Below are 14,182 nucleotides of genomic sequence, written 5' to 3'. Positions count from 1 at the left end.
AATGAAAATGTTAAAAATGATACAGCGGACCAGCAAGGCGGCTCACGCCTGTAATCCCAGCACTTTGGGAGGCCGAGGCGGGCAGATCACGAGGTCAAGAGACAGAGACCATCCTGGCCAACATGGTGAAACCCCGTCTCTACTGAAAATACAAAAATTAGCTGGACATGGTGGCACATGCCTTTAGTCCCAGCTACTCAGAAGGCTGAGGCAGGAGAATCACTTGAATCCAGGAGGCGGAGGTTGCAGTGGGCAGAGATCACCCCACTGCACTCCATCCTGGCGACAGAGTGAGACTCTTTCTCAAAAGAAAAAAAAAAAAAAAAGAAACAGCAATTTAATAAATGTCATTTTTTGACATTGAATATTAATAGGTCAATGAGAAAATATGTCTTAATTATATTAGTTGTGTGTCCAGCATTGCCAATATATTATTAAATTTAATTCTATCCAAAAGGATTAATATTTATTACCTAAATTAAAATAGTTAATTGTGTTATGTTTTGTATTTTCTCAACAGATTGGATTCTTCAAAAGACCACTGAAAAAGAAAATGGAGAAATGAAATATTTTACAAAAGAAAATAATAACAATTATTCAATAATCTATCCTCAGGTTTGCCTCAAATATGTGACAAGAAATGTATAGTTCATGACATAGTCATATAACTATGTAATCCATCAGGGATTCATTATTTGGAAAATGACAGGTCCTGCATTATCCAAAAACAATACCAAAAAGACATAATTTATAAAATGATAAAAAATATTTTACATAATTACTCACTTTTGTTGAGTAAGCAAAATTACAAAGTGTTTTTAAAAAATCCTGTACAAATATGTTTGTGTATTAAATCACCATCCAAAATATTTAAGGAATACATAAGAAGATTGTTATGATCATGGAAACATCTATTTTCAAAACAATATAAATTAAGCTTTTCCCCTTGATTCCTGTTGGATATCCATGTTCAGCATGACAGTCAGCACTTGGAAATGCCGAGAAAAGAATTACCTGAAAAAGATCATTTCTCCCGATCCAAATGAGAGCATTTTCCCTTGGTAGAATCCATATACAATATGGATTGAAAATTAAGTCACAAAGAATACATTTAGCATCTTTGTGTTGGGTTCTATACCTAAAAAGTGTCTTCCCCGCCCCAAGGTGATTGGAAAGTACTGCAATTGAGCTGAAATTTTATCTACGATGGAAAATCAGGATAGACTCATTTAAAAACAAGTATACTAAATGGGTTAAATTAAGCTTTTACAGAACATACTTAATTTTGAGATTGAGCTCTAAATGCAAAACTCTTTTAGACTGAAAAAACACTTAAAGCAGTTTTTTATGGCATCACAGTGATTTGTCATGAAAAGCCGTATGTGGGGGACATGCTAAAATGTCTGAATGAAACATGACAGCAGAGAAAGATGCCACTGAAATGCTGAAATGATCTTTACTGAGCAGCTTTTGAATGCTAAGGGTTCCAGTATGTGACCCAAAGAAGGAGTTGTCTCCACTTCTTGGTACAGGGTTCATTCAAACCCCCAAGCTGTGAGATTGTGTTTATTCTTAATTTTTTTAAAGGTATTTAATTTCCAAACACATTTCTTATTTTTGTGAAAAGACAATATTCCATTTCAGTATTACATTTTACCAAGAAGTCACTGCTTTTTAAGTGCAGTGCATCAATATTTAAATAAAATCCCAGAAATGTATTTTAAAGAATTTCAGGTTTGAAAACTCAAACCAACATAAAGATATCACACACCTTTGTATGTGCTTCTTTGTTCTTGAAGTAGTCATTATGGTTCATTGGAATCTACTGTAGCATAAGCTCCTAGGTTGCTCCATTTCTTAGGAAAATAGCAATGAATGAATGTATAGTAGCTGCATGTGTGAACTACTGCTGTAAAGTTTGCTGACATTTCTGCAAAAACTCCATTTCTCCACCTGATTTACCAGAACCTGTAACAAGACCAGAACATGTATTTATCCAGAAACTCCTGGGGTCTGCTTTGTTCAAAAAGGAGCAAATCCACAAAGAAATTAAATGTTATAAATTTATTTTTTTCAAACTAATTTTCAAAGAATGTAGCTGAAGATTCAGAGTCAGCCTACCTCTTGACTCTCCACATCTGCATCTAAGATCCTGAAAGTCAAAGGGATGTGCTTATGGGACGCCAAAGCCATCAGTAGCTGGAAGAAAGAATACTTCTTTTTAGAGGTTTGGTGTCCTCTTGCTAGCCTGTCATTATTCGGAAATACATGCTTTTGGAATTTCCTTCATTTTCGCTATCTCCAGGTTCAGAAATCATACCTTCCACTTATTCTTTATTTGCCCAGTAGAACTCAGGGTTTCTCTTATTCGGAGTTACCATGTTGCACACCCCCAGTGCTCAGCCTGCCCTGAAGCCCTGCTCCGATCTCAGCAAGTTCTTAGTAGTAAAGCTAACAGATCCATTGAAATTCATACTCAGCATTTGTGACTACTAGACAAAGCCCATTTACTGAACCATGAGTGAGCACTTTTAAACTAAATTGTTAACTGAAAGGTAAAAAATAGAAATGAGGGCATTTTGAAGTTTTTAGAAAAGAGAGGAAGAGCTGTTGGCCAGATCAGAGATACTTACAAACCTGGCACAATTTTTAACATAAGTCATTCCTGGCTATTAAGTACATTATTTCATGAACCAAAAGTCCCGTTTCTCTAATATTAAAATTTGTTGAGGTTTGTTTGTGTGTGTGTGTGTGTGTGTGCATGTGCAGACACATGTACACATATAAATTGAATACAAAAATAGCTCGGTAACACCAAAAAACAGAGTTTACAGAAAATAAACACAAAAGCTATACTTGCAAGACAACTTTGATTCATCTGCTTTTCATATAGTTTCATTTTTATTAATATTTAGGTTTAACTTATAGTTCTGCAATTATTTAAAAAACAAGTTCAGAGCATTTGATTTAAAAAAGTCAACAGATGTTTCAAAATAGCTTTGTACAAACGTTATAAAACATATTTAATGATTAAGAAGTATACTAGACTCTATCATTTACTTTTAAAACATTTAATTAGAAAATGATATTTAAGACTATTTATAAACTTATTGGCTAAATTGCCAAAAATGTTCTTTTCCTCTAACTTTGGTATTCTAAATAATTGATTATTGCTCCCATTGCAAACTGAACCATGTATGCGCTCTCTTTTCTGACCAAACTACAATGGTATATTGGTAAATTATTTAACAACACACTGTCCAGGAAGGAAAGGAAGCCTCTGATTTGTATCATTTGCCAATTTCCATGGTCTAAATATTCTCTCTTCATTTTCAAACTACCAAAGTGACCCTAATCAGCTTACAAAATTCTTGGAAATGTATCTGCCAGCTCTTACCAACCAGTGTGAGCTGACTTCAGCACACCACTGAGACAGATTACACAATAGATAGATTAGATATAGATAGATAGACAGACAGATAGACAGATAGATAGAGACTGATAGAGAATATGTTGTGTCTATATAAATATCCAATGACACACAGTATGTTCATATTTTAAATTATGCCAAAAGTACTGATTATATCAAGTCCAGTAGACATCATGCTACACAACACCCATTCTTTAATTTTGATTTCTAAAATTATAACCTTCTTTTGATATTAATAAAATGTTATGAACTTGCAGGAGAAGGAAGGAGTTGAAAGAAGGAAAACACAAAGGGTGATCCACAGTGAAAATCAGACCTACACAGCAGCCACAAAAAAATTGTCTCATTTTCACAAGGAATCCAGAATCCAGTGAGACACATTACAAAAGATGATACTTTGTAAATATTTTTAACTTCTGTGATCAGATTTAAACTTCATTGGTCCAATGTGCCAAGCTATTTTCCTCTGAGCACTAGATTCATGGGCAATTTAATCTCTGAATATTTTCTGTGTCATAAGTGTGCTTGAAAAGAGGCTTGTAGTAAAGAGATATTTTCACAAAATTTGAGGCTTCTGCAGCCATAATAATTTTATCTATAAATGCATATATACATACACTCACATGTAGATATTTACATATATGCATGTTCTCTTTTCCTTTTATAAAATCAAAGTCTAGGTTCAATTGGAAAATGGAAATATTTACACCAAAAGAAAAAAGTACCATTGTCGTAATCAATGGAGTAAAGCTGGGGTATAGTAGAGGCTGGGAAAGCCCTGCCCGTGTTCTCTCCAAGGCCACAGCTTGCACACTGTGAATGGTGGCCCTGCTGGCTCCATGGAGTGTGCCTTCACACAGGGGAATGTCCTTGTCCGACACGTTACAATCTACTCCACGGGAACTGACTGTCTTGCTTTTCACCACCAAATTGAGAAACAGGCCCAGAGCCTGTCTCATGTGCCAGGTGCAGTCACATTATTGCTCAAATAAAGTGGCTTCTGACAAATCAGTTTTTCAAAATAGCATCCTATGTACTCTTCATTTCTCCCAACAACTCTCAGGCCCCCTTTTGCCAGTTTTCTCCCCCGGGGGAGATTTTCAAGACTACTAGAGAAAAATGTGTTAATAAAGCATTTGCTCTGAGTTCCAGCTTCAGTGACTCAGTCATTTATACAGGATTTCAGTGTTTTGTTCTGCAGTGGTGTTCTAAAGGGTTCACGCAGTATAATGGAGGAGGGGCAAAGCAGAATATACTTCCAAGCTGGAACATCTTTAAGACATTTACAAACTGTTATGGGATACTATCAGCAACTGTGCCTGGGGAAGCTAGCAGGATTTAGCTCTTCAATGGCCCTCCAAATGCACCCAACAATCGCCAACCTCACCCATGGAAATCATCTAAAAAATGAAAAGAAGGGCCTTAAAATCTTCACGTGGATGCTGTATTTATAACTAAAATGTACAGTTTAATTCTAAATAGCAGGCTTTTAAATGCAAACAGTTTCAAGGTGAGTCCTTCCAATCAGACTGCTGATTCTACACCATTTTCACACAGAATTTCTGAAACCATCACCAGGTGTTAATTCTGTTAACTGCAGTGAAACGAAATCCAAGGCACATTACAAAAGGCTAAATGCTGCTGTTTCTAAGTGGAAGCACTGTTGTACAACACTCTTAGGGAGAATAAGAAAAATAGGGTTAAACTGTAACATTGTAATCTGATGAACAAATCAGCATCTTTGATCCTCAGGTTAAAATTTAATCTTAAATTTAGAAATTCAAAGTAACAGCCTTTAACCATTAACCTAGAAGAAAATGTGAAGTAGCGTCTGGAGTCTCTTAAGCCCCAGCCCTGTTTTCCCCTATAGCAGCTGGTACCCAGGAAGTCCAGTTCCTAACTAATGGGAATGGATCCTTTTCCCATTATAAAGGGCCTACGCTCAACCCTTGAACCCACCAACGTTCTTATGCCCCAGGATCTGCACCTTCCATCAGGCACCCAGGAATGCTTCTCGTTGATATTTTAACTGTACCAAAAACTATGTAAGGGTGACTCATCACTCCTAACTTTGGACTCCTTGCTTTGAGATCAGTATTTTTTTTCTCTCTACTTTACGTATACCAAAAGCTTTCCCCAGTAGCTAATGAATTTAGAACTTTATACAAGACTCCCTAGCATTTTTCTCCTCCCACAGGCTGGAGAATTTCAATGCTATGAGACTGGGCAGTAGGAGCCAGAGCCAATTTGTAGGATCTCTCTTCCTTCTGCCTTCCAGTTGCCTTTTCTTCTCAGCAGCACAGTGGGGATGATATGGGGCTTCCTCAGCAAGGTTATTCTCTGCCTTGTGCCCATAGCAGGGTCTTGGGTGGTGGGATGTTATCTTTGTTGGTGAGCAGATGCCCAAAGATACTTTAATTATCTGACACACCATGGAAATCTTGGCAGTCAACTAAGGACCCGTGACACTCATAACTACGATTACATTTGGCTTTAGCATATTTCAGGTAATATCTTTATGGGAAAAGACGAAGTATGGAATTGTAGGAACTCTTTTGCAATAGACTGAGATCCAATGTTTAAATCATTTTATTTCAGTTTGATCTGAGCCCTTAGATTGGGGACAGATTTTTAAAAGCAAATCTTCCAAATGACACCACAATGAAAGCCAACTGTGCTCTTGAAAAATATCTCTATTGCATTACTTGTCCTCATCCTTGCTTTTTAAGAGGTAGAGAGAGAGATTAATGGGAAGCAGTGAGCCAACATAATTGTCCCTTTCCTGTACAGAATAACTGTGCAGAAGGGGGCCACCACACTTAGGACCAGTGCCAGGTGACAATCTTTCTGTCATGCTGCTGCAGCATTTTGCACCTTGAGAGACAGGAAAAAAAATGGGGATGAGGGAGTGGGAGATGATGACTATTTCTCTTTTATGTCTACATCCTTACTCCTCAAAATACTTTAAGCCCACTCAGACCCCATGTACCCTGCCCACAATACTAACACATGTACTTTGCATAAATAAATTGTTGATTAAATAAGAGCAAAAGTATATTCTGATGTGTAGATTAACCAAGCAAGACTAATTTCGTGGAGTTTAATACACTTTGGATTCAGGTACAAACAATCACTTAATGCAGCAATATCTCAGACCCTCTTCACTCAAGAACCATTTTATACAAGAGAACTCAACATTTACTGTTTTATTTCTGGTACTGCCTGACATTACTCAGGATGCAAGAGATGCTCTGCATTCCTTATTAGGAAAAATTGGCCTGTAAGGAGAATGGTATACTGTGTATTACTACTGTGAGACTGTAAAATTGTTAATGAACAGTGTAAAGAATTATATTCATTTTATTAGCAAAAAAAAATTGCATACAAGAACTACTGCCCTGAAACATCCGTCACTCCAATAAACTGTTGTGCCTGATCTAACATAAAGTTATATTTCATTGCTCATTTTTTATTTGCCTCACTAAAATGAATAACTTAAGGGAATGTGCATTTCTACAAGACATTAATTGGATAAACTCATTAGAAGAAAATGTTTCGATTGCATTCAAGAACAAAGAAGCATAACCTTTGTTGATTCTAGTAATTTACTATATGCTTCATTTAAACCCATTTTGTAAAGAAATCAGGGCAAAGAGCAAAGAGTGAAGGGGGAAAGATGGGTAAGGTAATATTACCAAGAATGATAGCATATTTGGCCTTGTTTATTATGCAAACCAAATGTATTATTTTGTTAATACAGTCATTTAATCTGATATAATTAGAAACAGCTGAGAGAGTAAAAAAGCATTCTGAATGTCCTATGTATGGCATATCCTGTACACTGATTGAAGGTCAGAGCTTTGGTATTTTTGTATAATTCTATCCTATCTGGTGCATCAGCTGTGTATTTTACGTCAAGGTAAATGAGCATCCTGTCTTATATGTTAAATAAAAAAATGACTTTTTCAAAGAAGAATGTGATTGCTGTGATTTGTATGTGTATATATATTTTTTTCCAAACTTAATATGACTTCTGAAGCTACAACCTTTTTTTTTTTTTTTTTTTTTTTTTTGACGCTTTGGCAGGTTTTCACTTTAATGCTCAAAAAGGAAAAAGCAAAAAGTAAATTAAGTCTGTCTGTGGTGTTTCCTGTACAAGATTTAGCAATGTGAATAGTTTTTTTGCAAACTTGAAACAAAAACCACAGGATCTATAATACTATATATCTTCTTTTAATGAGCTATTTTAATAATAAATAGTCTTCAGTATAATCATAGATTATACTACATAGGTGAGATTTTAAAAAATCAAGAAATTTAAAAATAGTTATTTTCTTTATTCAATTTATAGTTTATTATATAAAATTACTTAACATATTAGGGCCAGAAGAAAATACAGGAAGAAGTTTTAGTAAAAATAAGGCATGGCCATCTTATTTAAAATTTCGTCCTAAACTATGCTGTGGGGTGAGCGAGGAACTATTGTTACAGAAGACACAGACTGAATTATGAAGAGGTTATATGTCAGGTTGTCCGCCTAAGTTTTGACAGAGCACATTTTCACTGCCCTATCTTTTCTCTCTTACCATAAAGTAAGTACTACTTCTCTCTCTTCACCCCTTATCCAGGAAGAGAATACGGTAGAGTTACTAAGGAAGATCTGGATATATTCACTGGAAAATAAATGGTATAAATCAAGATTTATTATTTGTACATCCAGAGAATAGCATATCATTTACTTTCTTACCTTCGTCTACTTTGATTATAAAAATAATGTGATCCTCATAGGCAGATGTCAAATGTAATATTCATCAAACAGAAGTGATCATGAATTAAGAAGACTGAAGATTATGTCTATTCTTTATAAGAGCAATATTATTTTAATTGCTTAAAAATATGTGAATATTAATTTTAAATGAGGAAAACATTTATGGTAAAAGGGGGATATATTCTAACATGTAGGTAATTTGAAAACCACAAGAAATAATTTTAAAATAGCCATCATACCAGTACCAGAAATTACATGCTAAAAATCATAAAGAATATAGTACTATGTACTTTTAAAAAATATAATAATATATTTCTTAATTGTTCTCTATTAAAAAAGGATGATAGTCACCAAATACTTTCCCTTGCTTTGAAGTTGACAATAAGGAAGAAAATTACCTACTCACCTCCTTCTCCTTCTGAGCCAATAACCACTATACACATATACATATGCCACACTAGAATTCTCTGTAGTCTGCATGGAGAATAATTACTTCTTTACCTACTTCTTCAAGCATAAGTGAGGTGGGGCAAAGAGCAAAGAGTGAAGGGGGAAAGATGGATAAGGTAATATCACCAAGAATGATAGCATATTTGGCCTTGTTTATTATGTAAACCAAATGTATTATTTTATTAATAATCCCAGAGAAAGAAAGAATTTTTGCCAGAAACAAAAGACCTGGCATCATTACAAGTATTAGCAAAAAAAAAAAAAAGAGACAGTAAATAAGGAACAGAGGAACACATGAGACAGGAGACATATAGAAAACAAACAGCAATATGGCAAATATAACTCTGAGCATATCAATAATTACATTAAAGGTAAATGGCTAAACACTCAAATCAAAAAGCAGAGATCTTCAGACTGATAAAAGAATAAAGTTGATCTATATGCCCTCTAAAAGAGTAATACTTTAGCTTGAAAGATGCAAGTGGACTGAAAGAAAAGTGATGGAATAAAAATACACAATGCAAATAGTAACCATAAGAGAGCTGAAGTGGCTCTATTATATCAGACAAAATAAACTTTAAAATGTGTCTAGTTTCAGGCATAGGAAGATTCTAATCTTGTGAGGGAGACAGAGACCCCTGGAAATCTGCTAAGCATGTAGAAATTCTAGCTTTTTGTTTGGATTGACTTTGATGTCCTGTAGATTTTCAAGGACCATTGGCACCCGAAATAAAACTCAGATTAAGGAAGAATCCACGGAGTCACCCCACTTTGAAATTTGTCTTAAGTTCACGTGTAGGGGGATCCCTAACCTACACAGATTCTGGTTACCATGGTCTAATTCCTACCCCAATGACAGGAATAATAGAGGAGGCATCATAGTCCATAGGCACCTGGGCTTCCAAGCACTTTACAGATGTATGCAGTTTGGTCATGTGCCAGGTCTCTAGTTTGTACTTCACTGGCAAGTGCTGGCTTGAATTAATAAAAGCAGCATTGAAATATCTGTGGGTTTTGTCTTTAGCTTCCACTTCACTCAGCTATTTTTTTGTTTTTGTAGTATCTTTCAACTGAATGTGTGGCATGAATTCACTTAGATACCACAACTCAGAATGGCATTCCAAAGGCAAAAGTGGAAATGTCTCAACTTGGTAAACAAAAATAGCAACCAGATTCAGCCATCAGACAGTAATTAGTGAAGCTGGAAGCTAGCCAGTCCAAGGACTAACTATCCTTGATAAAACGCCCAGGGCTCTTTAGCTTTGCATGCTCAATCTCTCCTTTTCTGTTTTCTTCCTTCCTTTACTCAGATTTTCTATTCTATTTCACTCAAGTACCATCTGTTATCCCTTTTCACACACTTTTCAGACCCTTCTTTTATTCCTGCCCATTCTGCATACCTCATTGTTAAAAGGCGGGTAATTCTACAAAGATTCCAATTAGTGTATTGTTTGACGGCTGATCAGGTTTTCCACCTTTTAAGATGAACCACTGAATAAATGGTGTAAAGAATGTAGTCTTGTGTTGCCAACATCTTGTCAGAATTTTTTTTGAAGTTTGAGTTCACTATTGTCCGCTTGACTTGCCATTAAGCAGAATATATATCTCTATGTGAATATGTCTGAGCCCCTATGTGAGCAAACACATGAATGAAGATTGTATGTTTAGATGGGAAGTCATTTGAATTCTGAAAGTGGCAGGACATGTAAGACAGTAATACAGGGAAAGTAGGTAGTTTTGAATGAAACTGATGGTGACTGGTGAAGTGTCTCAATTTTCTATGGGGAGGGGAAGAAAGGTAAGAGACTAACATTTGTTGTCTGCCTCCCACATGCCAGGCATTGAGCTAGGCAATTTTCCAGCATCACGCCTTTTAATCCCGTCCGCAACACTAAATGATATTATTATTATTATTATTATTATTCCTATTATACAGATGATGTAATTGAGACCCAAAGGACCTAAGGAGCTACTTCAAGGCTCTAAAGCCAGTAAGTAGTGATGTAGAAATAAAAACCAAGAACTATCTGAGTCCAAAGCTATTTCCCCAGGGACAGGAACTTGAGAGGAAGTCACTGGAAGAGAAATGAAAACAGAGAGGTAGAGGAGAACACACATCTATCTTGGCAGTACTCGGCACATAGTAACATTCAGTAAATATTTGTTTATTGCTGAATGGATGCAAGAATTGATCAACTCTATTAGTCAGAGATCTCCAGAGACATAGAGCTAATAGGAGATATATACATATATATGTATATATAGGAGAGATGTCTATATCTTACACACAGACACACACACACACACACACACACACACACACACACAGAGACAGAGAGATTATAAAGGAACTGGTTCACATGACTATGGAGGCTGAGAAGTGCCATGGTCTACGGTCTGTAAACTAGAGACCCGGGAAAGCTGGTGGTATAGTTCCAGTCCAAGTCTGAAGGCCCAAGACCAGAAGAACTGATGATGTAAGTGGTGGAAGAAAGTTGGTGGTGTAGTTCTAGTCCAAGTCCAAAGGCCTGAAAATCAGAAGTGCCAATGGTGTAAGTCCCAGTCCAAGGATAGGAGAAGACTGATATCCCAATTCAAACTGTCAGGCAGAGAGAGCAAATTCTCTCTTACCCTGCCTTTTGTTCCATTCAGGCCTCCAACAGACTGGATAAGGACTAAAAACACCAGACATCGGCTTTCCTCAGTCTACCAATTCAAACGCTAATCTCACTCAGAAACACCCTCACAAACTTACCCAGAATAATGTTTAACCAAATATCTGGGCACCCTATGTCCCAGTCACATTGACACATAAAATTAATCATCACAAATCCACCTCTGTGAACTTGTCACCCGTACACATCTCCTTAAGCCATACTTAACCTCAAAATAAAGGCAATAACAGGGTCATAATTTCACCAAACATGATACAACTATCCTGCATACCACCAAAAATGCACTAACCCCTTCCCCAGAAAAGGAGGCAAAGTGTTTGGAATTCACTCTTCTCCTTGATGTCTTGTAACTGAAATACTATGATTGAAAGTTAACAATACTTACCTATGATATAAAGTCAATACATCTGCTGTTACATGACAGAAGAATCAGAGAGAGTGAAAATCAAATATATTTTCTTAATACATACAAATATAAATATATTTAAAACATATTCACATTCTAACCAAAATAAGGAGGACTATTCATAACAATTACAATCCTCTTTTTTCTGTAACTGGTCACTTGTAGCTGATACTTACAGCTACCTTCTTCCACTGGCCATTCTATATTCATTTTCCCTTCAGCAAGCTCCTTATTTGGTCATGGTTCTTCACCTGGTAGAATGACCCAAATCTTCGTTACTGAAAAGTCTGAGCCATTAGAAGTCCTTCCTGGATTGGGATGTTGTAGCTTTTCAGTGATTATAATCACAAGGTAAGGTAATACTCAGTGACACACTAAGGGATCTCTTCGAATTCAAGCATGTTCTTTCTTATCTCTATTGTGGAGTAGCAGTTGAATTTCTCCTCTGTAGCGAGGATCAGCCACCTCACCCAGTATAGTATTATAACTCACTTCTTTGCCTATTGATTCAGAAGCACAAGAAACTCAAAGGGGCCAGGTGGCAGTCTTAATTTCCAGTTCAGTGGAATCATTTGTGTGTCTCCTGGTGGGAGGATTCTTCCCTGAGGAACTGAGACCCCTAGGCCATCAGAGCACAAGGTCATGAGAACAGAAAGCGAAAATTTTGTTAGCGGGTCCCTGCGGGTAATAGTGAGTGGAGTCACTCCTGTTTCCACCTTCGATTGCTGGACTCATGAATCCTAGTTATTGGAGAAACACCACCATATACTGGACAGTGATTCAGAGGATATTCAATCTTGTAGAGAATCTTGCCCATGCCCTCTGATGTACTGCCACCTAGCTGGTGCTATAGCTGAGTCTTCAGAAGGACATTCCACTGTTCCACCAGCCCAGTTGCTTCAGAATGGTGGAGAACATGGTAAGACTAGTGAAGTCCATGAGCCTGGGCCCACTGCTACACTTATTTTGCAGCGAAGTGAGTTCGTCAGTCAGAAGCAATGCCGTGGGGAATATCATGATGGTGAATAAAGTTTTATAGTTATATTTTTTCAGCTCACTTACATCTCTTTGGCAAGGAAACCATGAACGTACAAAATGGTCACTAATCATAGACTTGAACCCTTGGAGGCAGTTGAAAAATCATGCAGTACTGGAAACTTCTTTACAACATCCCCAACAGTGAAACTTGGTCTATGCTTGGGCACTTTCAACCGTAAGGTCTTCACTACCCCAGCTGCAGCTTCTGTTCTGCTTTTGTGAAGCACTAGTTATTTGAGAGTATATCCTTTTATTTCAAATTCTAATATTAGCTATGCATCACCAAAAGTCTCTATTTATCTAAGTGTTCTTTAACCTATTAAATCTAACTTAGGGCAATGAGTTCCATAAACTTACTACCCATTGTGCAAAGTAAGACTTTAATTTTTCCATTTCCTTATTAATTTAATACCTAAAATCGCCTCCCCAGTTAATGTCTCTCAATGTATTTACCCTCTACTAACTGTCAGAACTCTCAAACCAGTGTTTTCCTTCATCCAAAAAATAAAGAAGCAGTATTAGGACTGTAATATCTGGATAAAATAAAGCAATATTAGAATTATTACTATATACCCTGGCGTGGTGGCTCACACCTATAATCCCAGCACTTTGAGAGGGTGAGGCGGATGGATCAATTGAGGTCAGGAGTTCGAGACCAGCCTGGCCAACATGTGAAACCCCATCTCTACTAAAAATACAAAAATTAGCCCGGTGTGGTGGACATGCCTGTAATTCCAGCTACTTGGGAGGCTGAGGCAGGAGAATCACGTGAGCCAGGAGGCGAAGGTTGCAGTGAGTCAAGATCACACCACTACACTCTAGCCTGGGTGACAGAGTGAGACTCCATCTAAAAAAAAAAAAAAAAAAAAAAAAAAAAAAAAAAAGATTACTATATAATAAACTATTATAAAAATCCAAACAACATATAATGCTGCAAACATAAGTAAGGCATAGTTATGATGCATTTTGCATCTAATGACCTTTTCTCACAGTGACAATACAAGTGAATCCTTGACAGAATTATTAAAGTTATAAGGTGACAGAAATGCATTTTACAAATAGCATAGCAGCTTATATATGGTGCTGATCCAAAAAATACTACCAATTTAAGGTCTTTGATCTTTGTATTATTATGAGAATGGGTAAAATGTTTTACATCACAACTATTTAACATTAGCCGGCTTGCTTACATCTTTAACAAAAATTGAAAAATGGTGAAACATTTTTTTTTTTATTATTGTACTTTAAGATCTGGGATACATGTGCAGAAAGTGCAGGTTTGTTACATAGGTATACATAGGTATACACATGCCACGGTGGTTTGCTGCACCCGTCAACCCATTATCTACATTAGGTATTTCTCCTAATGCTATCCCTCCCCTAGCTCCCCACCCCCTGAAAGGCCCCGGTGTGTG

General features: G+C 36.6%; 1 protein-coding gene across 1 annotated transcript in view; it reads left to right on the top strand.

The window, feature by feature from the left end:
• The window catches only part of LOC105499359 (integrin subunit alpha 1), a 167,868-nt gene extending 163,287 nt beyond the window's left edge, over positions 1-4,581 (top strand). The window contains exon 29 of the mRNA XM_011771899.3: positions 521-4,581. Coding sequence (XP_011770201.2) covers positions 521-565 — 45 coding nt within the window. The 3' untranslated portion in view covers positions 566-4,581. The remainder of the gene's footprint in view (positions 1-520) is intronic.
• The last annotated feature ends 9,601 nt before the right edge of the window (positions 4,582-14,182 follow it).

Source organism: Macaca nemestrina, chromosome 6 (assembly GCF_043159975.1).
Source record: "Macaca nemestrina isolate mMacNem1 chromosome 6, mMacNem.hap1, whole genome shotgun sequence".
NCBI classification, from domain to species: domain Eukaryota; kingdom Metazoa; phylum Chordata; class Mammalia; order Primates; family Cercopithecidae; genus Macaca; species Macaca nemestrina.
The sequence above is the reverse complement of the archived record's forward strand: the minus strand, read 5'-3'. Positions and strand labels throughout refer to the sequence as shown.